Source organism: Sylvia atricapilla, chromosome 23 (genome assembly GCF_009819655.1).
Source record: "Sylvia atricapilla isolate bSylAtr1 chromosome 23, bSylAtr1.pri, whole genome shotgun sequence".
NCBI classification, from domain to species: Eukaryota; Metazoa; Chordata; class Aves; order Passeriformes; family Sylviidae; genus Sylvia; species Sylvia atricapilla.
Genome location: NC_089162.1, coordinates 3,733,897 through 3,761,874, shown reverse-complemented (window position 1 = coordinate 3,761,874; position 27,978 = coordinate 3,733,897). Strand labels below are relative to the sequence as shown.

Here is a 27,978-nt window from a genome sequence, read left to right as displayed (position 1 = left end):
CTTTTAATTTGGGTTGATTAATGACCATTTCAAATTGCAGCATTGGCACAAAAGCTGTTGAAAACTGATATTTTTTTTTTTGCTGTTTATTTTGGTGCATGATTTATGAATGTTGCTTTGCTCAGAGCCACATGATGAGGAGGAGTTTTGCTGCATCTTGTAGGTCAACCTCTGAGCCTGAATCCGCTGAGTTTTCTTGCACTGGGCACGAAGTGTGAGCCCTGAGTTATCACTGATTATTTTCCTTGCACTTCCCAGAGCCATCTAAAAAGAAATGTGATTTATGTTGGTCTTAATAATATTTAAAAAGCTGCATTTTTCATCAAGTTGAAAGTAGGAAAATGCATCCAGCCCCTGAAATAGCAGGAATTGACTCACTTAAGAGTGACCCTAAGGAGCCAATTAACATCCCACGAGGGTTTTTAGCTCAGAATCAGCACTTGGGAGTTGCAGCTCACCTTTTGCTCCACGTTTCACTCCAGTTATCCATCTCCCCTTGGCTGTGGAGCCCGGACTAATTAAAAAAAACAAGGACTAATTAACAAAACACCCCTAATTGACTGACAGGGTTGCAGGCAGTAAATGAAGAGTGGGACAGGGAAGCAGGGGAGTTCTGAGGGCATCACCTCAGTGTGAGGTGCTGTTATTCCATTTCAGCTGGAATTCCACAGCCCCAACAGGGCGAGGATTTGTTAATGAATTTCTGGGTGAGCAGCAGGGAATCCTTTGGGAGTGCTGCCTGTATCAGAGGGATTTAAAGGGAGCATTTAGGTTGGTGCTGACGGTACTTTCCTGGCTGGAAGGGGCAGATTTCAGCAGCACAGGTAAATCTTATATTTAGCACCAGCAACGTTCCTGCTGCCTAAATTTAATTACAATTAACCTCTCTTTTGGTGGATCCTAAAATTATCTAATTATCTGTGTGAGGGATAGTAAATTACCTTTTCTACTTTTTTTTTTTTTTTTTTTTTTTTTTGTCTCATTTGCTGATGTAATTCCCTCAGCCTCCACTGGTGCACTCTCCCTTTGGATAGGGGTGGTTTGTGCTCATGAAACTGCGCCAAAAAAATAACTCAAACACGCCTTTTAATGTAAGCTGGACAGGAATTAGTGAGAAGGCTGACAGAGCCTTTGAGAGCTGGCTGTCTACTATCACAAATAACACAGATGAGGGTTGTTTCTGAGGCATCTTGAATCTTTTAGACCCCACCAGCAACTGAACAAGGATTTATTAATTTTTGCTGCTTTTAGGTGGTATTTTTTTGACCAGTAACAAAGAATCCTCCAAGCACAGATAAGAACTCCAAGGCAAGTTCTGGTCGCTTATCCACTGACTATTTTACAGTAGGTCCTAAAAAAACCCCCAAACAACCACCTGAAAAGTGCACAACCACCCAGGATTTCATCAGAGCTGTAGGATGTGAGCAGGAAGGAGGGCAGGGAGGCACGTGCTGTGCCCTGGAAGGTGCACCTTGCCTTGGCACACTGCCCTGGCATTCCAAGGCAGGAGCAGAAGGAGCAAGAGATGCTCAGAGCAGGGAACGAGCTGCACCCGCCTCAGGACAGCTGGGAAAGTGCTGAAAGAAGCTGTCCCCTGCCAAAAGCAAAGAGCTGCTGAGTTGATTCTGGGATGAAAAAACCTGCAGAACACAGAGCTGAGGATGGCTGGACTCCTCCCAGGCAGGATCTTCACCCAAGGCGCTGCTCCTGGAGTTCCCTCCTCAGCGAGGCATTTCCAAGGGCCACGCTCCAGCTGCTGGAGCTTTTAGCAGAAGCCTGAACATTTTGGCCCCAGCTCTGGGTGCATTTGGGGCTCTCTGGCCCTCCTTTCCCCGGAGGTGTGAGTGCTGCTGGAGGGTTGGGAAGCGGTGCCATGGTGCAGAAGCCGTGCCCTGGCGCAGCGTCCTGCGGCACGGCGGCCGGGCAGCTCTGCCACCCCTGTGTCACCTCCCTGAGGAAAAAGCTGTCCCTCCGCAAATCCGTGTGAGTTATCCTGTCCCCTGCCTCACCTGGGGGATGCTGAGGGGGAGCCACGCTTCAGCTTGGGACAGCAACGTCCTTGATGGGTATTTTTGGAAGGCGGAATGGAGCGGGGCGTGCTGGAAGGAGGTTCTGTGTGGGTTTAGGGCTCGGTTCTTTGCTCGCTGGTTGCCTGGGTGAGTCACTTCGTGTCACTATTGATGAAATCAGAGTTCCTTTTTTACCTCACAGGAAAACAGAGGTGGTGAATTAAGTCTGGGTGGCTCAGATGCTGAACCACCACTTCTGTGTAAGTACAAATCGAGGCAGAGTTGAGGCAGGGGGTCCAAATTTGTGCTTGACTTAAAATAATTCCAGGGGTGGGTAAGGCTGGGATGGAGCCACAGATTTGGGTGAGATGTGTGCACATGAGAGACCCCATAATCACTGAAAGGAGAAAAAGTTATGCATGAATTACCTTGAATTTTCACCTAATTAACCCCAAATTCATGAGCCTGTCCCTGCTTGATCCAAGGATTTGTTCTTTATCACAGCACCCATCAGGTTTAAGGGTGCAAAGTGTTCTTTAATTAAAAGTTAAGCTACTGAACCAGAGGAAAAATCAGTCCTTAGACTCAGCCTGAGGAGGAGACAAACTGTTGAAGGGAAGAGAACGTGGAAATCAAGGCTGGAAATGGAGGAGAGGGAAGTGAGTGTCAGTTTACAAGAGATAATAAAAAAACTTATTTATACAATACCTCAAATAAATCAGAATTATTTACATTTACACTGCTGTAAATCCAAATGATTTACACAGAGTTCGTATCTGATGGAGGAAATGGGGAAGCACAGTTAACTTTAAGATCTCTGCCTTTGATATATCCTGCGACTCATCTTAGTTCCTTAATCTGTGCAGCTCCTGATTCTGCAGCCCCAGGGCTGTTGCTCTGAGCAATCTAAGAAAGATTTCTCAAGCAGTGAATCAAAATTCCCCAGACAGCTTGTCAGGGAATTAGGGAAAAGCTCACGACAGAGACAAGTTGAAGAAAGTCTGTTGGCTGCTTGAATTTTCCCAGGAATTTGTAGGAAGAGCAGAAAAGAGGTCCAAGTTTGAAATTGGGTAAACTCCATATTATTTATGTCCTTAGGGCTTGTTTGTTCTGCATATTTCTCCCTCTTTCCTTTTCCTTTTGGCACAACATTCTGAGCCCCTTTTCCTGCAAAGATCCAGCACAGACCCTCGGTGGGAAGGATCCTGATCCCCTCAGATCCCTGAGGAGATTTTATCCCTCACAGATGGATCATCTGCAGGGAAGTTTTTAAAACTCTTTCTACAACTGGACACGGCTTGGGGGCTGTGAGCCCTCACAAGGTCCCTGAGCAGAGCCCTGATGCTTTTGCAATAACTCAAAAGTGAGTTTGGATTCGGATCCAGCTCCGAACTCTGAGGCAGTTGGAGTTAATATCAACCAAAGGTTTAAGCAGAATGATACAATTTTTTTTTTTTTTGTAAGAAAACTGGTTAATTGTTGGATCTAATCACTAATAATGAGATGAGGTGATCGAGGAGCATTCCACAAATTTATTTCATTATCGGTCTCAGTGAAAGTAGAGACATAAAGAATAATAACACTGAGGCCAAAACAACAGAAGCCAAAGTTCTCTTTGTTCCAAGGCCGTTTAAAAGGGGGTTTTTTTAGCCAACAATCAAATACTAAAAGCTTACAAGCATCTACTTAAACCAGTCACTAAACACCACATGTACACCTTAGAGCATACAATAATTTCTTGGTCTATATTTTTTCGCAGCTCAGAAACTTTCTATGCTCCAAATATTTCACAGCCCAAAATTCAGCCCTGTTTCAGACCTCTGTCTCTGTAAGTTTATGTGAAAGCCCTCTGCTTTTTCAGTTCCCACAGTTAACATTTAGATGATGTCCCTTTTTTGCCCTTTTCACCCCTGGCTGACAAGAGCAGCTGAAGCTCAGCTCTGTCCCCCTCAGCCTGGCCACTGGCAGAAGACACCACTCTGCTCCTCAGATGCCACCACTGCTCGTTTCTGGTGTTTTGTTGGAAGTTCTGTGCGTGCTGGAGGGGTTTAGGCAGGATTAGATCAGCCCTGCTCTCCTGGGGGCAGGGGAGGTCTGACAGACCCTCGCTCACTGCTGATGCTCAGGGGCACGAGGAGGAGCTGCAGAGGTGTTTTAATGTCCCTTTTTTCCTTCTCTGAGACCCAGGGCAGGCTCCTCACCCTCCCCTCCTGTTCCCAGAGCAGAAGTGGGTTGTGTAACCACTCTTCACTTCCAGGCTGTCAGTGATGCTCACCCCATCAGCTCTGTGTCCTGGGAGCGCTGGGATTATCGGGATATTGTGGTGGAGAAGAGGCTGGGATGATTTCTGGGGGCTGGGATTTGGTGTGAGTGACCCAAAGGTGTTTCCCTGTGCTCCTGCAGGTGTAACTCAGCTGCTTGGCAGTGGCCAGGTTTGCCCACACCTGAGCCTTGCAGTGGGGCAGTGCCCGTGGTGCAGAATGGTTCACTGCAGCCCTGGTTCTGTGCCTGAGAGGTTTTGGGATTCTGAAATTCTTTTCCCAGGGAATTTTCTGTCAACAGGAGAAATGTTTTTGTAGCTGTAACTTTGTTATTCATTCCTTTCCCCAGGAGGGACTTCTTGATGTCCCTCTGCTCTGACCAATGGCAGTGAAGAGGTGTGTCTTTGTGTCACCAATCAGATTGGGCTGTGTGAAATGGTATAAAAGGGAGACACAGCCCGAAAATCAAGGAGTCATTTTCAGCCTTCTGATGTCAGAGTCTGTGTCCTTGTGGTGTAAAATAGCATCAGTTCATATTTTAGCCTTGTTCCCCTGCCCCATGCCCAGCTCAGGGCTTGTTTCCCGAGCAGCTCTTGCTGTGAGGTGCCAACTGGCTGTGGAGAGCAGAGCTGCTGCCGAGGGGATTCATTCAGATTTGTTCTGCTCACTCCTCCTTCCGTCTGTGCCCGTTCTGAGAGGGGATGTGGGGCCACTCAGCCTGATTGAGGCTCTCTGAGATTGTCTGAAAATGGTCCAATTACTGCCCTAGTGAAGAGCAAGACCAGGGAAGAGAGACAAGGTCATTGTGGGCTCCCAGTGCAGCCCTGAAATGTCAGTTCTGCTATAAAATCAACCATCAGAGAGTCTCACAGCACTTAACTGGTTCCAGCCTCTCCCAGGCAGAGCTGGGGCTGTTAAAGATGCACAGAAGGGAGACTTTTTTGGGCAACCTGAGGTTAATTCTTTTTGTGCGGCCAGGGAGTGGCAGCTTTGGGCTTGGCATCGCAGACTTGGCTTTAAATCTCGAGGTCCGAGTGGCCCATCTCCTCTCACGGGGATGCCTTTGTAAGCTGGGCCCTGTGGGATGCATTCAAGGGTTTGTAACTGTCCTTCCAATCTCACTGGCTGTGCCCAGAGCCAAAGGATTTGGGGATGTTAGCTGCACTAACATTCTGACAGAGCGAATGGAGGCTGGCAGTGAGCGCAGGGTTCCCTGAGGAGAAGCAGAGTGTGGGCAACCCCTCTTTGTCTGCCTGTCACAGGAACCCACCTTCCTCGGTGCTGGGAACATCTCAGCTGGGCTGGCGTCACTAAGCAAGGTGTGAGTCATGCCATGACTCTGCCTGCTGCATCTCCTGCAAAAAATAAAAATCTCTGGGAGTGCATTTGTCCCTTGCTCCCACCCTGTGTGGGGCAGCTGTGACACGGAGGTGGTGTTCAAGTGAAATGGGGTGGGATGGGGTGCAGCTCTTCAGGAATCCTTTTTTTTTTTTTTTTTTTTTTTTTTTTTTTTTTTCTGACATCTTTTCCTTGTGAATCATTACAAATCCGGTTTGCTGTCGTGATGAAAGTGTTTTGTAAATACTATCTGGGTGTAGAATTTCCTAGGGGATGTTCTGGGGCCTGGTGTGCTGTTCAAGGGGAAGTAAAAAGTGATCTCAGGAACACGGAACTCCACCTGAGGGTCAAACCAACAGAGAAGACAAATAATATGTGTGAGAATGCACATAACACAACGTGTCCCATGGCTTCTTTGCAGCCAAAATCCAGTTTAAAAGGGGAGTTCCCCATGTCAGAAGGGAAATTTCAGAAGGCTTCCCAGGAGGTGGAGACGTGTATCCACTTGACAAAAGTCTCAAAGGTGATGTCAGACATCCCAGCTGGACCACAGAGTGTCTGTTCTCGTGCTGAAGAGTCGAGTCAGCACATGGAGCTGCTGCTGCTGGTGTCTGTGGGGAGAAAATGCCACCTTTTCCTGCCTTTTTAACAGAGATTTTTAACTCTGAGCAGCGGAAAGGGTGGCTCAAGGTAGGAGCTCCTTGAGGTGCTACAGCTTTAATCTGCTTCTGCTTTGAATGAAATCTCCGAAATTTCAAGCTTCACCTTATCTTGGGGATGAGATGGGGCAAAATCACTGAATTTATTGTGACTGTTTGATGCGCAGTGGGCAGAGAAAGGATAAATGCCCAGGTGAGGAGGGACAGTGCAGGGATAAGTGAGACAAAACCCACTTGTGGAGGCAATAAATTAGTGGGCAGGACTGGGGCAGAAACAGAAGGTTTATTTTTTTACGGCATATTTCCTTTTGTTCTCCCCCTCTAATTTTTGGGGAATCTGGGATGCTGATCCTTCTGCCTAAGCAGCTGTAAGAGAAATTGCTCTTGAGCCACTCTCGTGCTGCCTCAGCTTCCCCTGGGACTTGGACAGGTTGTGAGTGCTGGAAAGGGATCTGGGAATCGTTTCCTTCAGCTGGGATGCCCGTGCTGCTGTCCTTACAGAGACCTTTGCCTGGTACAGACATCAGCTGTTTCTGGAATGCAGCTGCTCACTGCAGGGCATTTCTTCTTAATTCTGTGTAGGAACGGAAAAATTCCACTGGTCTGAACTGGGAATTGGAGGTGTTTTGCACTGGTTTGGTGAAGGATCCTCCTGCTCTTGTGTCGCTGTAGGACATGAAAGAAAGATTCCAAGTACTTCAGAAAGCAAAGGCTTTCTGAAAAAAGAAAATTCAGAAAAAAGGCTTTATTGTCTAATTCTCACTACCTTTTATAAGGTGTTCCGACACAGACTGACCATGGTTGGTGAATAGGAACGACACCTCTCTAATGCCTTTGGTTAAACCAGAGAAACAGCAAAACACCACCTGGAGAAAGATTGTTTGGAGAGAGGAGAATTGTTGGCCAGGATTGTTTTGAGAAGAAACTTTCTTGAGAATTTTTTCCTTGGGAAAAAGTCGGCAGCTGCCAGCAGGCTGAAATCTCTCAGACCCAGAAATATCAGGCCCACACTTGTGTTGTAGAGGCTGCTGTCAGTGTGAGTGCCTGGACAAAGCTGTCCCCTGACTGTGCAGTCAGCACACACACACACTCCGTCGTGGCCTGTTCCGTGCTCTCAGTGCTGTAAATCTTCGGAATACGAAAAGATTTGCAATGGTTACCTCGGGAAATACGTGCATCTCCACATTTCATAGTCAGCAGTCAAAAAGGAGAGATGCCAACCATTCAAAAACACCTTGGAACATCCTTTTATGGGTTCTACCCCTGCAAGGCATCCCCTGGCTTCCTTCTCAGCTGAGCATCCACACTTTGCACCAGTTTTCTCCCCTATTTGAGGAGACTGGGGGAAAGCTGTGATAGTGGAGAGCCCTTGGGCATTTCATTCCAGTAATGATTACCCTCCAACCCTCTTTGTTCCGACAGAGAATTCCTTCTCTCAGCTTTGTGCATCCTACCCCACAGCAGCAGTGCATCTGGCTAAAGGCTTCCAGGCAGCTGCTCCTTTAAAACCGACTTGCCTGTGATGGGAGAAATCTGAGAGCAGAGCAGAGAGCCGGGTGTCTCCTGCGCAGCTCAGGCTCGGTGGAGCTCTCCCTGCACAGCTCTGCCCTCTCATCAGCCTCGTCACTGCTGCTTCCTCTGGGGCCAGCCTGCAGTGGCCACAGCATCCCCCCCCCCCCAAAAAAAAAAAAAAAAAAAAGCCATCCCAGGGCTGCCTCCATGGCAGCTCTGCATCCTTCCACGCTGGACTCCGAGGTCACGGCTCTGTGCTGCTTTTCCCCCTGCCCCACTGTGCGTGTGTAACCCGGCTGGGATTTTCTCCTCTTTGACTGCAGCCGTGTTTCCTCCCCTGCTGCTGAAGGGACGCTCCCCCAGGTTGCTGGGAGCAGGTCTGGGCCAGGCTCCCCCCTTCCTGCCGATGACTGTAACCGTGTGAGTGCTCGCTGACCTCTTTCTGCTTCTTTCCCTGCCCCTCCATCCCCCCTGGCCTGTGCACAGCATTTGTGGGGTGCTTTGGTGACAAGGTGGTGGCGTGTGTGGAGCACAGGGATGGCACCACCCAGGCTCTGTCCTCTGCTTTTTTTCCTCCTCCAATTTTAAGTTCATACTTTTCCCTAAGCTTTCCCTGCTGCTTGCTTCCCTTTCCCTTGCTGAGCCCTGCCCCAAACCTTTGGCTGCATGGTTCTGGCTGTGCTGAACCCCCTCCTGCTGTTTCTGTGCCAGGCCGTGGGGATATGGGGCTGTTTGGGGGTCTGGCAAAGCTTTTCCAGCACTGTGAGATGTCATTATTTCTGTACTCTGGAAAAGGAGCTTTGCTCCAGGCTTAGATTTCTTGACGTGAGTTTGGGTTTTGTGCCGCCCATCAGTGTCCTGAGACACCAGGATGGAGGCTGGGCACCCCAGGGAGTGTGGCTCTGTGGGGAATGGGGCATCCTCTGCACTCTGTTCCTGTTGTCACCCTGTGGTTGATGCCACTGTCCCTGGGAGAGCCCCTGGGTGTGCAGGAGGGGCTGGGGTGACTCTGACTTCCAGTGCTGCCCCGAAATGCCTCTCTGCAGCCTCAAGCGGTGTTCTTTAGCTGCTTCCTTCTGTCTCAGGTTTTAGAAATGAAGGATTCAGGATCATCCTCCTGCTCTGCAGTCATCCCTGCAGCGGCTTTTATTGTTAAAGCCAAAAGAAATATCGTAGTGTGGAGTTTTCACCATTCCACCTGAAACCGGAGGTTATTTTTTAACGGGATATTGCAGGAGATACCCCACAGATCCAGCTGGGAGCAGAAGGTCTGGTTTCTCCAGTGTCTCCCTGGATGATCCCTCAGGCAGTGCCAGCCCAGGGTCTGCTGTTGGACTGCATATAAATATTTGGCTTGATGGACTGGAAAGACTTCAGTCCCAACAGGCCAAAAGGCTTTAGGCATTTAAAAGCCTAAACTCTGATTTGGGGAGTCTGCGTGTTCAGCGTTATGCTGAGTGAAAATCTTGTCCAGTTCAGGTGTTGGGCTGTGGTGTGATGGGAATTATTTCAGGCCATGAGATAATTCAGAATTTCCTTGTCTTTAAGTGCAAAACCAAACAGGCCACAATATTTCTGCTGCCTTCTCACAAGTTCCTGGCAGTGAAGGCAAAAATTAGGAAACGGCTTTCCTTTGAATTGGCCAGAAAATGAGCAGGAGGATTTCTCTCTGAGGCAACACCATGAGTCACAGGGTTTTGTTACCCAGCTTTTCAGAGTGCCTGAGCCTCTCCCGGGCTGGGAGAGGTGATTGCACCACCTCAGGCAAAGGGAAGGTTGAGTTCAAACAGGCAGGACAATGAGGGCAGGGAGAGAGCCAAACCCCAGCGTGAGAGCAGCATTTTTTTTTTATTCTAATATTGCTCAAGAAAGCAGCAGTTAGGATCTGAATCATCCCAGTTTCTCTGCCTTCCTGCTGCTGCCTCTCATTCTCCCAACACAAATATCCTTCCTATTCCCGAGTCTCTCTGGGGAATTATTTTTCTCCTGCTGATGGAGGGGTGTTTTTCTCCCCTCTCTAATCCCAACCAGCTGAAGGTGCCGTGCTGCTGTTGCACTTTTCTCTCCCTCCCAGGAGCACCAGCTGCTGAGAGCAGAGGCTGCGAGCACAGCTCAGAAATGGCTCTGACACTCTGCCCCTGGAACTACAGCTCCCGTCATGCCCAGACAGAGAGAGAGAAGAGAAATGCATTTTTTTTTTTGCTGGAAATGAAGCCTCATGTGACTTCCCAGCTGCTGCAGCCCAGAGGGAGTCCCTGCTGAGGATTTTTCCCAGGCAGATGGAGGTGTGCCCTAGCTGGCAGATGCTGTGATGGCATCTCTAAGGCTGCAGATCACTGCTGACTTCGGGAAGGACTCGGGATTTTACCCACCCGCCACATTTTCCTGGGGATCTGTACACCTGTAACCGAGGTGCATACCAGTTAAACCCTCTCCTCCTTCCATCCTGACCGTTCTCTGTAACATTTCCCGATTTGTGCCTAATTTCCCCTCCCACTGGTTCTGTCACTAACAGGGTTTGTTTTGCATGCATTTCACAGCCCCACCCCAGAGGGGTTTTATTGGTGCTTCCCTAACCTCTGAAGCCTTTTCTTCCTTTTCTTTTTCCTTTTTTTTTTTTTTGTTTTTACTATATGGGAGAATGACAGTGTGGCTGAAGTGGTGCCTCAGAAGGCAGCCCGTTGAATTCTCTGCCTGCAGGTCATGCACCTTTCCTGGCAAATTAATCTGTCTGAGCCTGCTCAGCCCTTTGTTTGCACTGCGTGGGCACTTGAAGAAGGGAATTTTTGAGTCCCTGGGAGTCTTGGGGAGGTGAGGCTGCTCTGGGGAATGTGAAGCCGTACAGAGGATGCCTTTGCTGGCTGTGAGTTGTGACTGTTTGGAGGGTAGTACTTACAAAAAACAACGTTTTCTAATTTCTGAGATATCCTTTTGGAGGCGATTCTGAGCTGGAACCTCGGGCTAACAGGACTGTGGCTATTTATAGAGCCTGGAATTCCTACCCAGAGCTCAGGCATTTCACAGTGGGCTGCTCCCTTCCGAACACTGCACTTCCTCAGGAGATGTTTCCTGTTTGCTTTCAAGTTCAGGAGCTGCTGCAGCCACAGGGAGCCTCTGCTGTAAAGAGGCTGAAACGTGGAAATTCCACTTTTTCTGAACTGCAAAATCATGATTCTGTAGCTCAGGATTTGCTGGAAGGATGATTCTTTAGCTCAGGATTTGTCCTTCAAGAAGATGTTATGTTGTTTTTTTGGTTTTGGGTTTTGGTTTTTTTTTTTTCCTTTTCATGCTGCTGTGAACTTGGAGGAAATCACAGAAGTAGAAATGTCCTTAAGGGACATCAGTGGCCTCATGGAAGAGGGAGCAGATTGTCCCCTGTGTGTGGATTTGCTGTTTGTGGATCTGTGTGTCTACATTGGATGCCTTAGGGGGTTGAATTAAGTGTTCAGAAAAGGGGGGTTATGTCCCTGATAAGGCTGCATTTTATGGAATGGTTTGGGATGGAAGGGACATTAAACCCATCCAGTGCCACCCCTGCCATGGCAGGGACACCTTCCACTGTCCCAGGCTGCTCCAAGCCCTGTCCAACTCACCCCTGGACACTTCCAGGGATCCGGGGACAGCCACGGCTGCTCTGGGCACCCTGTGCCAGCCCTGCCCACCCTCCCAGGGGAGAATTCCATCCCAAAATCCCATCTCAGCCTGCTCTGCTGCCGAGGGTTTGTGTATTGTGAGCTCAGTGGGGTTTGTGCAGGCACGCGTGAAGGCGTCACAGCACAAACACAGGGCACAACTCACATTTTCTGTGTGCTGAGCCAGGAGCCTTCCCCGTGCTGATGGCCCTTCCCAGGGTGGTTGTACTGCTAAAAAACCAGATTGCTGCCTGTTCCCAGCCTGCTGGACCCTCTGCAGGAGGGGGACGTCTGTCCCATTTCCCTCCAGCACGGGCTGAGGGCAGGGCTGGAAAATACTGATTATAAACACTCGTGGGTCTATAAAATATTAAATATACTAAACCCTCGTGGGTGTGCCAGGGGTTTAAAATACTGAATATACTAAACCCCCATGGTCTGCCAGGGGTGTAAAATACTGAATATACTAAACCCTCGTGGGTCTATAAAATACTGAATATACTAAACCCTCGTGGGTGTGCCAGGGGTATAAAATACTGAATATATCAAACTGCCATGGATGTGCCAGGGGTATAAAATACTGAATATACCAAACCCCCATGGTCTACCAGGGGTGGAAAATATTGAATATATTAAACTGCCATGGGTGTGCCAGGGCTGGAAAATACTGAATATACCAAACCCCCTAAGGTCTGCAAGGGATGTAAAATACTGAATATACCAACCCCCCCGGGTTTACTCCCTGGGGGTGGGTGTGTGACCACGCCTGTGCCCGGGGGAGCAGCAGTGCAGTGGTTTTGCAGAGGCTGAGCTGCCCTTTGGTGCGTTCAAACCCTTCGGTGCGTTCGAACCCTGCTGTAAACTCGTGTGCGGGTCTCTGCACGCTCCTGAGCAGCGGGGCGATGAATAAGCACTTTGAAGCAGCGATGCTCCTCTCCCTGAGAACCTCTCCACCCTCCCGAGCTCCGCGGCGCTCTCGCTGCCTCCCTGGTGCCAGGGCGCTCTGGGAGCTCAGCAGCCTGCCCGGGGCTGCCCCAGGGGCTCGGAGCCGCTTTCCTGCAGCGAAGCAGCCGGCAGGAGCGGCGGGGAGAGGCTGGGGGGTGATGAGTGTGGCGGCGTGAAGTCAGCGTGCTGCGCCAATCCGGGCACGGCCGGGCGCCTACGGGTGCCTCGGGATGCTGGCACCGAGCGCTCCTCTGACCGCGGTTTGGGCTGCTCCGGCCGCAGCTCAGCGCTCAGCAAAGAGTTACTAGGTCAGGCGGAATCGTGTGTGAGTGTTCCGTGAGGTGAGTGTGCTCGGGGGATGCGCTGAGCCGCTCCGCGCCCTGCCTGCGCAGCCCGCGCTCCTCTCTCGGCTTTTCTCCGCTCCGCACCTCCATCCTCCTGTACCTGTGCACTGCCCAGAGCATCCTGCTTTCGTCCTTTCCTCCTCGCTCCGCCAGCGGCCACTCGGGGGGTGCGTGGGGCTGTGTGACTGTCCCTTCCCGCAGTGACAGGCAGCATCAGCAGCTGCCTGGGAGCTGGGATGTTCCCTGCTGGAAGCTGGGGTGTTCCCTGATTTCTGGATGCTGGGTTAATTCATTTGCTCACTGGAAGCTGGGTTTTTCCCTGTTCTCTGGAAACTGGGATGTTCCCTGCTGGAAGCTGGGCTATTTCCCTGCTCATTGGAAGCTGGGTTGTTCCCTGATTTCTAGAAGCTGGGTTGTTCCCCTGCTCCCTGCAGGATGTCAGGCTGGAAAAGAAGCTGGGAGCAGGAGCAGGGTCCTGTCTGTCCCTCAGGACCCTCTCTGTCCCTCAGGACCCTCTCTGTCCCTGAGCCTGCTCGACCCCTGGGTGGTGGCACGGGGAGGACTTGGGGACACGGCAGTGACTCAGGTCTTATGCCAGGCTCCAAACCAGTTCCTAACCTGGGGCCATCTGCTTGAGATGCTTTTCCTGGCCTTCTCCGGGGAGGACAGAAGCTGGGGTCTAACCCCTGAGTGACTCACTGTTCTCACCCTGCTGTCGAGTTGTTTTGCCTGTTGTTCTTCACCCTCTTTTGACTGTCCCTTTCTCTCCCTTCCCTCCCTGCCCTCTCCCCCGATGCTCTGCCCACTGCTAGGCCAAGCAGAAAGCATGGAGACGTCTGATATGGCGACAGCAAAGGTAGGATGGAAATGCTGCCGGCCTCACTGTGCGTAAGTGGTTTCGCTTGGCACCTTCTTTCTCTGCCCCCCGACCTTTCCACTGCCCCCTGCCCACCCCCTGCTCTGGCACGGCCAGCGCTGGGCTCAGCACGGGTTGGAACCCTGGGAGGATGCTGCAGGCGAGAGGAATTGCAGGAGTGTTGGCTGCTGGAGGTCAGCGCTGGCAGGGAGGGGAATTGGGATGCTTTGTGGCCCCTCCGGGGCATCTGAGGTGGGGACAGGGATGGTGGCAGGACCCGATCGGCTGCTGGATGAGGGAGTGACACTAGATGGTGCTTTAGGGGCAGCTTTCCACTCCCAGCCATGGTTGTGTGAGGAGAAATTCCTTCTGGCAGCCTCTTTGCTATTTTTTTTTTTTTTTTTGAAAGGATGTCGGGGGAGTGTCAAGTGAGAAAGTAATTCGAGCTTATGGATGCATCCACCCTTTTTTCTGTGAGGCTTCTCTGTTGCCTGTGCCTGCTTTCAGCGGGCTGTGGGTTCTGCTTTCCTGTGCGCTGGAAATCTGGGAGTGGAACCGGGTGGATCCAGATGGGTTTGGCAGATGGGAATGGCTGGGAAGCCTGGGGAGCACCATGAGCGCCTGAACATCACCACGGCGCCCTTGGAGCCAAGGTTCGCTTTCCTGGCCACCAAAAGGACTCTCCGTGGGATCAGAGCGGGGTTAAAGCGTGGGAGATGTGTCTGCAAAACGTGTTGGGGGCTTTGTGTCACAAAGTGATGGAGTTCAGCGTGGCTGGAGGGAGCCAAGGCTTGCCAAGGGTGGGGAAAGGAGGGTTATAAATCCCTGCTTTGGAGGCTGCTTTTTACAGAAAAGGTGATAAAATACTGGAATGTTCTGCCCGGGGAGTGGTGGAGTCCCCATCCCTGGATGTGTTTAAGGACACACTGGATGTGGCACTCAGGGTTTAGTTGAGGTGTCAGGGCTGGGCTGGACTCGATGATCCTGGGGGTCTCCTCCAACCTGGTCATTCTGATTCTGACTCTGATTCTGATTCTGATTCTGACTCTGATTCTGAATTCTGGTTCTGATTCTGATTCTGGTTCTGGTTCTGACTCTGCTCTGGCTGGATCCTCGAGCGTGTCCTGCTGTATTCCAGGGACAAACTCCTTCCTGATTTCTGGAAGCTGGGCGCAGAATTCCATGGTTAAACCTGCCCTGTTTAAGTAATTCCATGGTTAAACCTTGGTGCTGCTCACAGATTGCAGGGCTCGTGTCTCAGCTTGACTCCAAGCTGGGTTTTCCCTGTCACATTGATTCCAGCTGGAACCCTCCATCCTTCTCCATCCCACTTTCCCAGAAGCCTGGCTGATGCTGGGGCAGGTTCTGCCCTGGGGCTGGGCTGCTTCTAGATGCAGCTTTTGATTTTTGTGTTTATCACTAAATTCTATCGTGTGCCTCTGGATTAACATTGCTTTATAGAGAGGAACTCTTCCTCACTGTCATATTTGCTGAAACCTCAGCCCTCTTCAAGCTTGAGAAAAATATCCCCACTGAGGATGCTGAAAGGTCTGTGGCATTTCAGTTGAAGTTGTGGTGGCGTTTTGAGGAACTCAGTTTTCTCTCTGGGTTGAAAAACAGACATTTTCTGCGATGGAAACAACAGAGTCACTGGAAAATTGTTTTCCTCTGCACCTGTTTTTGGTAGGTTTTGGTTTTAGTTAAAGGGAAATGTGGCCTGTGGTGTTAAAGCATCATCTTACCATGAATGTACTGAAAAAAAAAATCTAATAATCTTTTTGGAGAAATGGAAAATTGAGTTGAGTTTGAACCTTCTAAAACAGATACAACTTGGGAATTAATTATGTAGATATTCCTGGAATGTGCACAGGTTTATTTGGACTTGGCCTTGGTGAGTGCTGATGTTTAGTGCCCAGTTCTTTATTTTAAACCCCCAAATTCTGTTTTCTTTGCTGACTTTGAGCCAGTTATCCCTGTAAGGAGGCTAGAGCACTAAAGGGACATTGTTAATTTTGTTTAATCCCTGCTGGGGTCAGTCTGGAAGAATTTCTGAGGAGGTTGATGAGATTTGTGTCCTCCTGCTGGAAGGCTCCAGAAGTGGCTGGGATGTCAGGATGTTCTGTCACAGCTGCTCTCCTTTGTGTCACCTTGCTGCTTCCTTTTGTGCTGAGGCACCTTCCAAGGCCAGGGAATGGTCCTTCCCCAAAAAAATTTTTAATAAAAGAAAAAAGTGCAATTTTAATCCATCATTTATCCTCCTCTTGGGGCTGTTCAGAGCTGCTGGTGGGTTGAGAGCTGTTCTGGGGACAGGGGCTGTGTCACCTGCAGCTGGGCTTGGCCTGCTCAAAGTGAAACCCCGAGATTTTCCCTGCTCCTTGCTGGGGAGAAAAAAAAACCAAATTAAACTCTTGGAGAAGGGAGGGTGAAATCAGGTCAGTGAGAAAGCAGAGGTGACTTCCCAGGTGAAATGAGTGACACTGACCCTGCAGGGTCCTGCTGCTCTGCCCTCAAACCCACATGTGCAAATCCCGATTTTAGGATGTTGTGGGAGATGTTTAAAGCCGATTTACTTGTTCCATCCTGAGGGAAATGTGCTCCTCTCCTGAGCTACAAGGGGGTGATGTCCCAAAGCAGCCAAGGTGCCTTTTTACAGCATCACAGAGGGTTTTAGAGATCATTTCCTTGGCTTTTAGCAGGTAGCACTTGGCTGGGGTTGCTTGGAGAAGTGTCTGAGACGGGAAAAGGACCAAACAGCTGAGTGGGAATAAAGCAGTAAAAAATGTTTAATAAATATTAAACATTTTAATAATAAATATATGTACTAGTACAATGTTTAATATTGATCAATATTACAATATTACTATTATAAACAGTAATAATGCTTAATAAATATTAAACATTATACTAGTAAATATACTTACTAGTACAGTGTTTAAAATTTATTAATCTTGCAATAGTACTGTTATAAAGAGGAATAATCTTTAATAAAGAATAAAATATTGTTTAATACATATTAAAATTAATATTTAATTAATACTAAAAAAGCCTGGGCAAAAAATACCTCTTTTTTTTTTTTTTTTTTTTTTTTCCCCTGCATCACCAACAAAATTCCTGCCTGTCCCTTTGTGCAGATGTTCCTGCCTCTGCAGAGGCCGTGTCCAGCCCTGTTTTATCTGGACAGCACCATCCAGGATTTCTTTCATCCAAGCAGGGGGCCAGGGAAAAAAAACAACAAAAAAAAACCCCCAAAACAAACTCTGGTTTTGTGTATTCCAGACCTAACTTTTAAAATTCATGAGGCCTTGACAGTTTGTACTTACAGGTCAGCAAAACATCCGGTCTTCTTTTCCAACCCTTTTTTTTTTTAAATTTATTATTTTTTTTTTTCCTGCTGCTCCTGATCTCCCAAGATTTTTCTTCACTTTGAGAAAGTTCTGCCTGGTTTTGGTTTTGTTGCTGTTTTTAGTGTTTTTGTGTTTGTGTGTGCTGCTGCTTGATTTCCTCCTCCTGGCTGGTGCTGGAAGCAACCAGGAGCCCCAAGGGAGGGTTTATTAATGGAATTCTTGATCTGGACCAGGAATACTCCAAATGTTACTGACACGAGGCCAGGATCCAAATTATCTTAATTCTTTTTGAAGTTTATGGGAATTTTTTTTTTCTGGGAGAAAGGACAGGGATGGGGCAGGACAACACAACCACGGGAACTTGTCTTATTATTATTTATTGTTTGTGCTGAGCTGATGGTGCATCTAATTAAAAAAAAAATTATATTCCCTCCCTCAAACAATCCAAATGACATCCCAATAAAATCACTGGATTTACAGCGTTTGTGGCTGTATGAACCAAATGAACCTCTGGTCCAACATCCCGTATGAAGGATAAAAATGGTGAAAATACATATTTTTGGCTCTGTGAGGGCACCTGCACATCGTTCAGAGCTGCTGCTCAGCTCAGCTATTGTGTTTATTTTCACAAAACATCAAAACTAACTCTAAGGAAACCCAGTGTTTACCCTTTAATGCCTATTTTTAATTTTTCGTATGGAAAAAGAATTTTTTACCGAAATACCAATGGCTTGGGAAAACTCGTTTGAACACGAAACATGAAAGAGATTTACCACTTCAATTGACATTTATACAGATGAGAACAGTATATCAATGATGCTTTTTTACAACCATTTCCTGAATTACCACCTGCAGTTGCACAGAGCAGTGAGAAGACAGGGATTTGTAGGGCTTCTCTTCCCAAAAAAAAAAAAAAAAAAATATTTGGACCCCTCCAGCCACAGCCTTGGCTGGTTTTTTTCCATTTTCCCCTTCAGTGGGATGGAGGAGGTGGATAATTAATCTGGAATTCATCTGGCATGTGACTGACAGGTATTCTTAGCTCTGAGGAGGTGGCTGTGCACAGCCCATCCCTCCTGATACCCACAGCTGCTTTTAGGTTCCCTTATTTCCATTTTAATCCTATTTTTTTTTCCTTCTTCTTTTTCCCCACTGGAACAGTTAAGTGCAGAGGAAGGGGGAAAAGCGAAGGGCTTGTCCATGCCAGAATCTGGGATTGTGGGGGTGACCCACACTCCCCCCAAGGCTCCTGCTGGGAGGATTTTGGATATTCCTTCACCTTCTCAGACATTTCTTTCCTTTGAGAATTTCCCCACCCATCCCATTATTTGGATTAAAAAAAAAAACCCAAACAAACCCACAAAAAAAAAAAAAAAAAAAAAAAAAAAAAAAAAAAAAAAAAAAAAAAAAAAAACAACAAAAAAAACCAAAAAAGAAAAAGTGCATGACTGCTTATCTCTTAATACCTTTCTTGCCTGAGCTTTGATTTGCACACATGTGACTCTGCAGCATCAGTCTGGCCTAGATTTGCCGCGCTTGCAGGTCTCCTGACCCATTTTACAGCGTTTGTGATTTGCCTCCCTCCTTGACAAACCTGCAGGCCACGGCTGCAAAGCTGCTCCTGGAGAAAAGGCCGGCCCAAAGCCCAGCCCAGGCTGCTGGAGGGCTGACTCTGGGATGATGTGGGCTGAGGTTTGAAGGTGTTTTTCTTTTCCCCTGCTGTTTGTCGTGGGGAAAAGGTCTGTGCCTGACTTTATGGTTAAATGAGTGCTTTTTGTCTAGAAATGAACAAAAAATGCGCTGCACAGTTGTTGTTGGAGCGAATTCCCCAACCAGCTGGAACTGAATTCCCCAAGGAGGGGTTTGGGATGTCCTCACCTGCCCTGGGGCTCTCCTGTAGCATTCCCACTGCAGTGTGGCTGTCTCTATTTCTCAAACCTCAGCCCAAGATGCTGTTTCATTTTCACCCGCCCTGAAACCATCCAAGCCCTCCTAAAGTGACTTTCTGCTGAATTCAGAGCTGGAACTTTGCTCCTCTTCATCTCTTCAGGGTTTGGGACAATCAGAAAAATATAAAATAAATAAAAATCTTCGTTGCTATGAGGCGCAGTAGGAAAGCAGAGAACCGCGTTTGTTACTTTCCAAAGGGGATGTGGGCATCAGAACGCCAGTGTTTCCTGGCACACATGGCACTGGAAGCTTTGCAGAGCTGCCCCAGGCACACCCTGTCCCCTGAGGAGTGAGCAGAACTAAGGTGGTGATTTTACAAATTCAAGTTTTTATGTCAGTCCACTCGTAATTTTCTGCAGCCCACGGGGGACGGCGGTGTGAGTGCAAAAAAATTGACAAAATACCATTTAAAGCCCTTCAGGAGAGCAGAATCTTTATTTACACACAGCTGCCTGCTCTCTTTCCTCTCCCACCCCTAAAACTGATGAATTCCTGCAGGATTTCTAATCCAGACTGTTCCTATCCCAGGACCAAACCCCTTCACAACCCTCTGTGTGGAATAAGAGCGTGGATATCCAAACCTGCTTCACTTTTTGAAGCACTTTATGAAGAAATAATGAAATTATAAATAATTTTCAATGCACTGCCCCGCTCCCTACCAACCTGTGTGCAGCAGCAGCGGGCTGGGCTTGGATCCTGTGGGATGAACAGGAGAATTCCAGGGAAAAGCTCCGTGTATTGCAGGAAATGAGGGTGGGAATGCAAGAATTGGCATTTTTCCCTCCAGGCCAGGCTTTGCCCCGTGGCTGTGGGGGGCTGCTGTGGGGGGCAGAGCTCTGCTTCTGCCCTGATAAGAGATAAGAGATGGTGCCACAGCGTCTCTGCTGCTCCCCAGGGCCACTGTGAAAGAGTGAAAATGCTAAACCCCCAGGTTTTATTTATTTGTATTTATTTTATAGCTGCCAGATGAGATCCCCTCCCTCAGCCCCAGGGCAGGCACTCGGCCCCTGCCTCCCTGAGGGTTTTGGTTTTCCATTAGGAAATTCAGTTTTCCATTAGGAAATTCAGTTTGCCACTAGGAAATTCAGTTTTCCGTTAGGAAAAAATCGGTTTTGTGTTAGGCAATTCGGTTTTCCGTAAAGGAAATTCAGTTTTCTGTTAGGAACTTCGGTTTTCCATAAGGAAATTCAATATTTTTTATTAGGAAAATTGGTTTTCCATTAGGAAATTCAGTTTTTTATTAGGAAAATCTGCTTTCCATTAGGAAAATCAGTTTTGTATTAGGAAATTGAGTTTTTCATTAGGAAATCCGGTTTTCCATCAGGAAATTTGCTTTTCTGTTATTCTGGAATTTCAGTTTTCCATCGGGAAATTTAGTTTCCCATTAGGAAATTTGGGTTTCCATTAGGAATTTCAGTTTTCCATTCATTTTCACCACCCTCAGGTGAGCCTGACTCTCTTCCCTTGAGGAAGGTGCAGAGGGGATCTTTGTCAGGAACTGGTGACAGGATGAGGAGAAATGGGAACAAATGTAAAGAGCGGGAATTCAGGTCACATATCCCAGCTTCTGGAGCACCACCAGGGATGGAATTCTCTTTTTTGGCCTGGACAATCAGCTCATCCCTGCTCTGGGACAGTCAGGGGATTGGAGTGGTGGTTTGGCAAAGGGAGCAGAGGGCTGGGGCTCGCTCTCCTCTTCCTCCAGCTCCATGGGCAGGACCTTGTGCTGGCAGAGAAGAGCAGACAAACCTCTTGCTGCAAAAAAAAAAAGCCAGAGGGACACACCCCATGTGTGTGTGAGGGGCCTTCAAACCTGCCATGTGCTCTTGCTGGCCCCAGAAAGTGATTCCACACGTGGGGGAGCGTGGCCAGGGCTGAGGGGAGTCTGTGAGAGGGATGGAGAGGGGCTTTGATGGGAGCGTGGAGTGACAGGGCAAGGGGGGAGTCACACTGACAGAGAGGAGGGTTGGGTTGGATAATGTGAAATATTCTTTACTGTGAGGGGCACAAAGTGACAGGGCAAGGGGAGATGGCTTCAAAGTGACAGAGAGTAGGGTTAGGATGGATAATGTGAAATATTCTTTACTGTGAGGGGCACAAAGTGACAGGGCAAGGGGAGATGGCTTCACAGTGATAGAGAGTAGGGTTAGATCGGATAATGTGAAATATTCTTTACTGTGAGGGGTATGGAGTGACAGGGCAAGGGGAGATGGCTTCAAAGTGACAGAGAGTAGGGTTAGGATGGATAATGTGAAATATTCTTTACTGTGAGGGGCACAAAGTGACAGGGCAAGGGGCAATGGCTTCACAGTGACAGAGAGGAGGTTTAGATTAGATTATAGGAAATACTCTTTACTGTGAGGGGTATGGAGTTACAAGGCGGGGGGGATGGCATCACACTGACAGAGTAGGGTTAGATTAGGTAATAGGGAATATTCCTAACCTTCAGGGAGGATGGAGTGATGGCGAGAGGGGATGGCTTCACACTCACAGAAAGTAGGGCTGGATTAGATAACAGGAAATATTCTTTACTGTGAGGGGCACAGAGTGACAGGGCAAGGGGGGATGGCTTCACAGTGACAGAGAGGAGCTTTAGCTCAGATTATAGGAAATATTCTTTACTATGAGGGGTATGAAGTGACAAGGCAGGCGGGGATGGCATCACAATGACAGAGAGTAGGGTTAGGATGGATAATGTGAAATATTCTTTACTGTGAGGGGCATGGAGTGACAGAGCAAAGGGAGGATGGCATCACACTGACAAAGTACGGTTAGGATGGATAACAGGAAATATTCTTTACTGTGAGGGGCACAGAGTGGCACGGCAAGGGAGGACGGCTTCACAATGACAGAGAGGAGCTTTAGCTCAGATTATAGGAAATATTCTTTACTGTGAGGGGCACAGAGTGGCAGGGCAAGGGGTGACGGCTGCACACTGACAGAGAGGAGCTTTAGATTAGATAACAAAAAATATTCATTACTGCGAGGAGCGTGAGACCCCGCAACAGAGAAGCCCCATCCCTGGAAGTGTCCAAGCTCTCGCAGAGCGGCCCGGCCGCTCCGTGCTGCCCGAGCCCACCGTGCCCGTCCATGGGCACATCCCCATCCCCGGTGCCCGGGCCGAGCGGGGCCGTGCCGGGGCGGGCGGCGGTGGCATGCCGCGGTCCCGCCGCTGCTGCACATGCTCAGCAGAGAGCGGGCCGGCTCAGCCCCAGCCCCCGGCGCTGTGCTGCTGCTGCGGGGAGCGCTGCGCTCCTGCCGCGGCTCCGGGGGCGCGGGGGGCGGCCGTGGCCCGGCTCGGCGCATGGGGCTGCGCGCTCCCCGCGGGACGCTGGCCGGCCGCGGCCGCTCCAATATGTGCTGGCACCTCTGGAGCTCTCAGCGGGCAGACAAGGGCACGGGCAGCGGATTATCGTGGCTGGACTAATGAAAGGGTTCAAGCTCGCCTGGTAAGAGCGCGGCAGGAAAAGGGAGGTGAGGGGTTGGGGGGAAGGATGCTAGGACCGCTTTGCTCGAAATGGAATTAAAATAAAGAAATAAAAGGGGATGGGCTCGGCCGAGTTGGCGGCGCGGGCGCTGCGGCACGGCCGGGGGATGTGGGTGCGGGATGCGGCGATGGAGGCAGCGGGAAGGGGATGCGGCGCTGGGCCGCTGCTGCCCGGGTACCTCCGCATCCCGCCGCGATGGGCAGAGCTCCCCGGGCTCCCCGGGCTCTGCCTGCACCGCCCTGCCCTGCTCCGCCCCGGGCACGGACCGCATCGCCCGGCCTCGGCGGCTGCCCCATCGCACACGGCGCAATAAACACGCGAGGGCGGATAAAAGTGGGGTTTTTGGATGCTGCGTGTGCGGAATGGCTCCTGCTCGGCTTGTCCTTTAAATCGCGGCTTTTGGGGATGCTGCTCAGCGGCGTGGTGCTGTAGGAGCACAGCAGAGTTCCAGCGGACCCAGAGCTGCCTGCAAGGTACCCCAGGGCTCCTTCATCCTTCCTCCTTCCTGGGTGTTCTGGGGGAAACTCGCCAGGTTTGGCGAAGTGGGCAGTGAAAGAAAACACTGTGTGGGTGAAAGGCAATTCACAAAGCTCCGTGTGTGTGTGTGTGTCTAAAACATTCGCACATGGATATTTTGTTGGTCAAGTTTGTATTTTACAGGGGTAGGTAAATATATATATATATATATATGTAATAGAGGATACAATTATATATCTGTATATAAATATAATATCAACTTGACCACCAAAGGCTTACGTAGAACCCCGAGTATCTCCAAACTATTTTAAATTTTCCAGTATGTCAAAACCACTTAGCTGGACTAAATAGGCTTTGAATTATGATGATGAAATCGATTTAACCAGAACTTTATCAGATGGGAACGGCTCCACAGTTAACAGTGGAATGTGACTTCGTAATTTGGGTTGAATTGGATGACAAGAGCAAAGGGAAGGCCTGTTTCTTTTCCTTAATCCTTTTTATTTTCTGCGATGAAAAAGGAAGTAATCACAGAAATAACAGCCTCTCTCAAGTGTGCTGGTTTGCATCAGGATGAATGTGGTGCTTTGAGATCCTCGCCTGTAAAGTGTGAGAAAACAGCAAACTTATTTTGCATTTGTTATTTTACTTATTGTTGCTATTTTAATTTTATTTTTTTTTCTGTGTAGAAAATAAAAGCACTACAGTATAGCATCTTGTACTGGGCCCCAGGGGACAGACCCGAGCCAGGGATGACTCAATAGGTCATCTCTTCTTCTAATTTCTCTAATTCTGTCTTTTATTTAATTACACTGAGAGCCTTTGAATTTTCCCTCTGTTTACATCGCTCTGTCTCACACGGGCCGCCCAAACGATACGGGTATTAGGATTTGAAAATATTACACGGTTTTATTTATTTGATTTTTTTTAAAATTATTTTTTGAATAAAAAAAAAGAAAAGCGCCTCTCTCTTGCAGCGCTCTGCTGCCTTCTGTGCTGTGCAGGAGTTGCATAATAGCTCCGTGTACTACCGGGAGAGCAAAGCATGTGCTGGGAATGCAGGAGAGGCTGGGATGGAGTGGATCCGCAGTGACACTGCATCCCCATCCTGCCTCCCCACAAAGCCAGCAGCGAGATCCGGGCGGTTCTGGCCGTCCCGGGTGATCCCCGGCAGCTCACGTTGGAGGATGCTGGAGCTGGTGCGGGCTGGGAGCTGAGCGGGGAGGCGCTGGAGGGTTCCTGGGGACATAAGCAGATTACAGCGCAGGAGGAAGCGCTGGCCCGGCTTCAGTAGGTGACGCTCTTCCCTCTCCGTTCCTCGCGTCCGGGCAGGGCCCCGGGGGCTCTGGGCAGCCCTGGGGTCCTTTGTTCTGCCTGGATGCCGTAAAGATCCCCATCAGCTCTCCTGGAATCATCACAGCCCTGCCTCTTCAGCAGCATCCTCATCCCACTCCCAAAATCAAATATTCGGCTTGCTCCCCGGATTTAATTACACGGCAGTCTGGATCTCTGCAGCTGTCACTGTGTTCCCCCCAGGATATTTACAGGCGGGTTTTGTTGGTTTGGCTGGGCTGCGATAAGTAGGCACAGGAGGCTGAGTTGGGGATGTTATTCCACGTCCTGCTTTGCCCAAATCTCTTTGGCCCTGCTGGATTGACTGGAGGAGCACAGATTTAAGGACAGGATGAGGGCAGGGTTCTCTGAACTTGCTCAGGGTATTTAATGTGGGCTGCACAGCCTTGCTAAGAGATGGGTTGAGAGGGTTGGTATTTCTGTAATGAAAAACCGTCCAGTGCATGGGATGCAAACAAATCCTCTGGTCCTTGGTGCAGGCACTGCTGGGGTTAACCCAGATTTCCTCAGGGAGCCGTGCTCCGAGAGACACATGATTTCTGTCCGTGCCAGGGGGGACAGAAAGCTGGCAGCAGCAGCTGACCCTCGGGGATAGGACTTGCTTTTCCCATTTTCCAGGCCCCACGTCCATCCCGTGCTGTGTGACCACACCAAACCCCACCGTGTGGGACATCAGGGAACCTCTGGGCCTGTCCTGACCCTGCATTTCTTCCATCACACTCATCCTCATCCTCATCCTGCCCAAAATGATGTCATCCCCGTCTGGCCACAGCTCCCGGGGCTCTGCAGCACCAGGGGACAGACAGAGGGGCTGGGTGACATCACGGTGTGACAGTGGCATGATGCTGTGCCGTCACATGGTTCCTGGTGGCAGGAGCGATGCTGCAAGCCCCCGAGGACGCTGTTAGGACAGATGACAACAGCGATTTGCCTCACTCAGAGCCTGGTGTCTTGGTTTAATCAGTCATTTTTGGTGTCTCAATGTTCTCTCCGCCTTTATGTTGTGACCTGGTATTGTGAGGGAGAGCTTTTGCCTGCGGGCTGACATCACTGTTATCTCACAGCTCCTCGGGGACTGTGATCAGCCAGGCTTCGAGCTTTGGATCTCAGAAAGCCAAAATCCACAGCAGCCTTCCCCTCCCCTTCCAGCTCAGGCTGTGCTGCTCGCCCTGCTCTTCCTTCTTAGGAGTTTTGGGGAGTTCATGATCCAGCAGAGATGGAAACTAATTTAGATCTTTGATGAAAAATGAGACTCTAATGCCAGAAGAGCGTTGCAGGGACAAAAACAAGCTGGTAGCCGGACTTGATGTCCCATAAATGGGACACTGAGTAAAACTCTGCTCGTCTGATTTCCCTTCTTTCTGTGGTTCCTTCTGCATCGCTTGTGCTGCTGGGTTGGTTGGGATCGTTCTGAGCTGCAGAAGCTGTGATCTGGAACCCGCAGAGAAAATAAGGGCCAAAGGCTCCACTAAAAATAAATCTGTAATTCATTTTTTTTTTTCCTCCTAGTGCCTGTGGGTGAGAAAAAAGAAAAAAAAATAAAACCAACCAACCAACCTCTCAATGTTCCAACACCCTACTTATCTGAGGGAAGGATCTATTATGTAGTTGTGGGGGTGGGATGGGAACTAGGTAGGGTTACAGAACAGCAGAGCTAAAATTAGAAGTTGTTTGATGTCAGGGAGCAGCGAAGATTGACTTCAGGCAGTTTCAGTTCTGCATTCTGGAGGCTGCGGTGGCCCTGGTACCTCCACCAGGCCCTGCCCTTCCCCTGGCTCTGGAAATCCGTGTCCCAGGCTGTGGGAGAGGGGAGGGAAAGGTTCCTGAGCTCTCACACTCGTCCCACCAGCTCTGCTCTTCCAGCCTCACCGCTTCCTTGAGACGTGAAATAACGGGATGGTGAGACAGGGACAGGAGGGTGGCTCTGTCCTCGCTTCCAGGCTCAGCTGTGACACACAGGGGTGACAAACGTGGGTGTTTGCCTCCTTGATTACCCCAGGAAATGATGAAGCTGCTTAAATCACTTCCAATTTTGTGTCGAGGCCGCAGAGCCTTAAAGAACTGCGACAGTGAACTCCGTCCCGTGGCACCGCAAATGATCCCGAATGAAAATGGATTTCCAAATCAATTCTTCCCCACTTTTGTGGAGAAGCCTCGCAGAACAGTTCTGTTAAAGTTACATAATGGTGCTGCTGTGCCCATTGTGCTGTTCGACCTTCACGTTTCAGGTTGAAATGTTGCGTTTTCAGTCTTTCCTGTCTTCATTGATTCCTCCACCTCTTCCTTTGTGCCTTTTATTCAGGGGGAAGAAATAGGTGCTGATAATCCTCGGCTAAAATCCACCAGAGCTGACCCACATGCATATCAATATGGCTCTGGTGTTTGGGCAGGGAGAGGCCTCAGCTCCTTTGGAATTCTGCAGATGGAGCTGAGGAATCAGAACGTTCCCGTTGGCTGGAAAGACAAACCTCATTAATGGGTCTCTCATCTCCCCCTGCATCCAGAACATTCTGACCTGGCCACACGTCCTGAACATCCTGCCTGTCCATAAAGGATGGATTTTATCCTTTTTCCAACAAGGAGATGCGGTGCCAGGTGCCTGGAAGGACAGCTTGGAGCAGGTTTATTTTGTGGCTGGTTCTGTGGCACGCAGTCACTGAGGGGTTATTAGCAGGTTTTGTGCTAATTTCTCTGGCCTTGGGGTTATTTTTTCTGCCCTTTCCAGCAGTGGGATGCCCTAGGAAGCAGTGAGGAGCCTAATCCCAGTGCACTGAAGTCAAGGGAAGCTTTGCACACAATTCCTTGGCCAGGCTGTGCATGTGGGCACCAAGAGAGGCAGAAATAGAAGCAGGATCAGCCCCAGCACCAATTTTTGTCCTGTGCTGCACAGTGCCACGCTGGATCAATACCTGCAGTGGCAACAGGCTGCGAAGCACCACTTTTATTTTAGTAAAAGTATGAAATGACACTGGAAGGAGACCATCTGAAATAAACCCAAGGCATTTTGAAGCCCTTGATCTGAGGCTGGGTTTGCTGTGTGATGATAGACTGGCAAAAGCAGCCCTTTAATATTTTTGTTTCTTGTGTGGTTGGCTTTTGGCATCAAGGTTTGGTTTAAATTTGGATAAACGTCTGTAATTTTGTTCTCTAATATATATATACATATTGAAGCCTCTCTGAGGACAGCCAGACAGAGCAGGTTTTATTTTTTTATTTAGGCCACGGAGAAGCTGCACTTTGCAGGGTTTGCTGCCAGCACCCCGAATCTCCCCCCAGAATCTCTCCTTGGGCTGCAGATTATTTTGGCTAATTGAATCCTGACCGTTTGTTTTGCTGGGAAATTGCCTTCCCCTGTTGTCAGATGGCAAGATCACCTTGTCTCTGCCTCCAGCCCTTCAGCAGCCTCCGAAATGTCAAGTGAAGGGCAAACTGCTTGGAACGGCTCTGGAATTCTGCAGCCTTTGCTCACCCGGGGCCTGGAGTTGAGGCAGATGAGGCAGCAGTGGGGCTGTTCCAGAGGCTCTTATCCTCACTAAAAAGCCTGAAATTCAGTCAGGAAGGGATGGGCTGTGGAGCTGAGGCTGCTGGGTGCTGTTTGGCTGCTCAGAGGGAAGGAAGGCGCTGGCTGTGGGAGCCACGAGGGGCCCTGACTGTGCCTGGCTCTGTCATTGACCATTTTTATCCTGCTGTGGCCTCTGCCCCGCTTTCCCTGCCTGCAAAATGAGGCAAACCAGTCTCCCCTTCCTTCTCCCTGTGCCTGGAGCAGAGATTTTCATGGGACAAGTGCTGGAAGGAGATATTGGACAGGAA

At 49.3% G+C, this 27,978-nt stretch overlaps 1 protein-coding gene across 4 annotated transcripts in view; it reads left to right on the top strand.

The window, feature by feature from the left end:
• The first annotated feature begins 9,920 nt into the window (after positions 1 to 9,920).
• Positions 9,921 to 27,978, top strand: part of GRAMD1B (GRAM domain containing 1B) — a 75,106-nt gene continuing 57,048 nt past the window's right edge. The window contains exon 1 of one of the 4 annotated variants that reach the window (XM_066334931.1): positions 9,921 to 10,191. Coding sequence is in view for 2 of the 4 variants with exons in the window: in XM_066334928.1 (XP_066191025.1) it covers positions 22,277 to 22,299 (23 nt within the window). In the remaining 2 variants the exon portion in view is untranslated. Of the gene's footprint in view, positions 10,192 to 13,512; positions 13,557 to 22,190; positions 22,300 to 27,978 lie in introns of those variants that run through there. The other 3 variants (XM_066334932.1, XM_066334928.1, XM_066334929.1) reach the window with 3 other exon arrangements.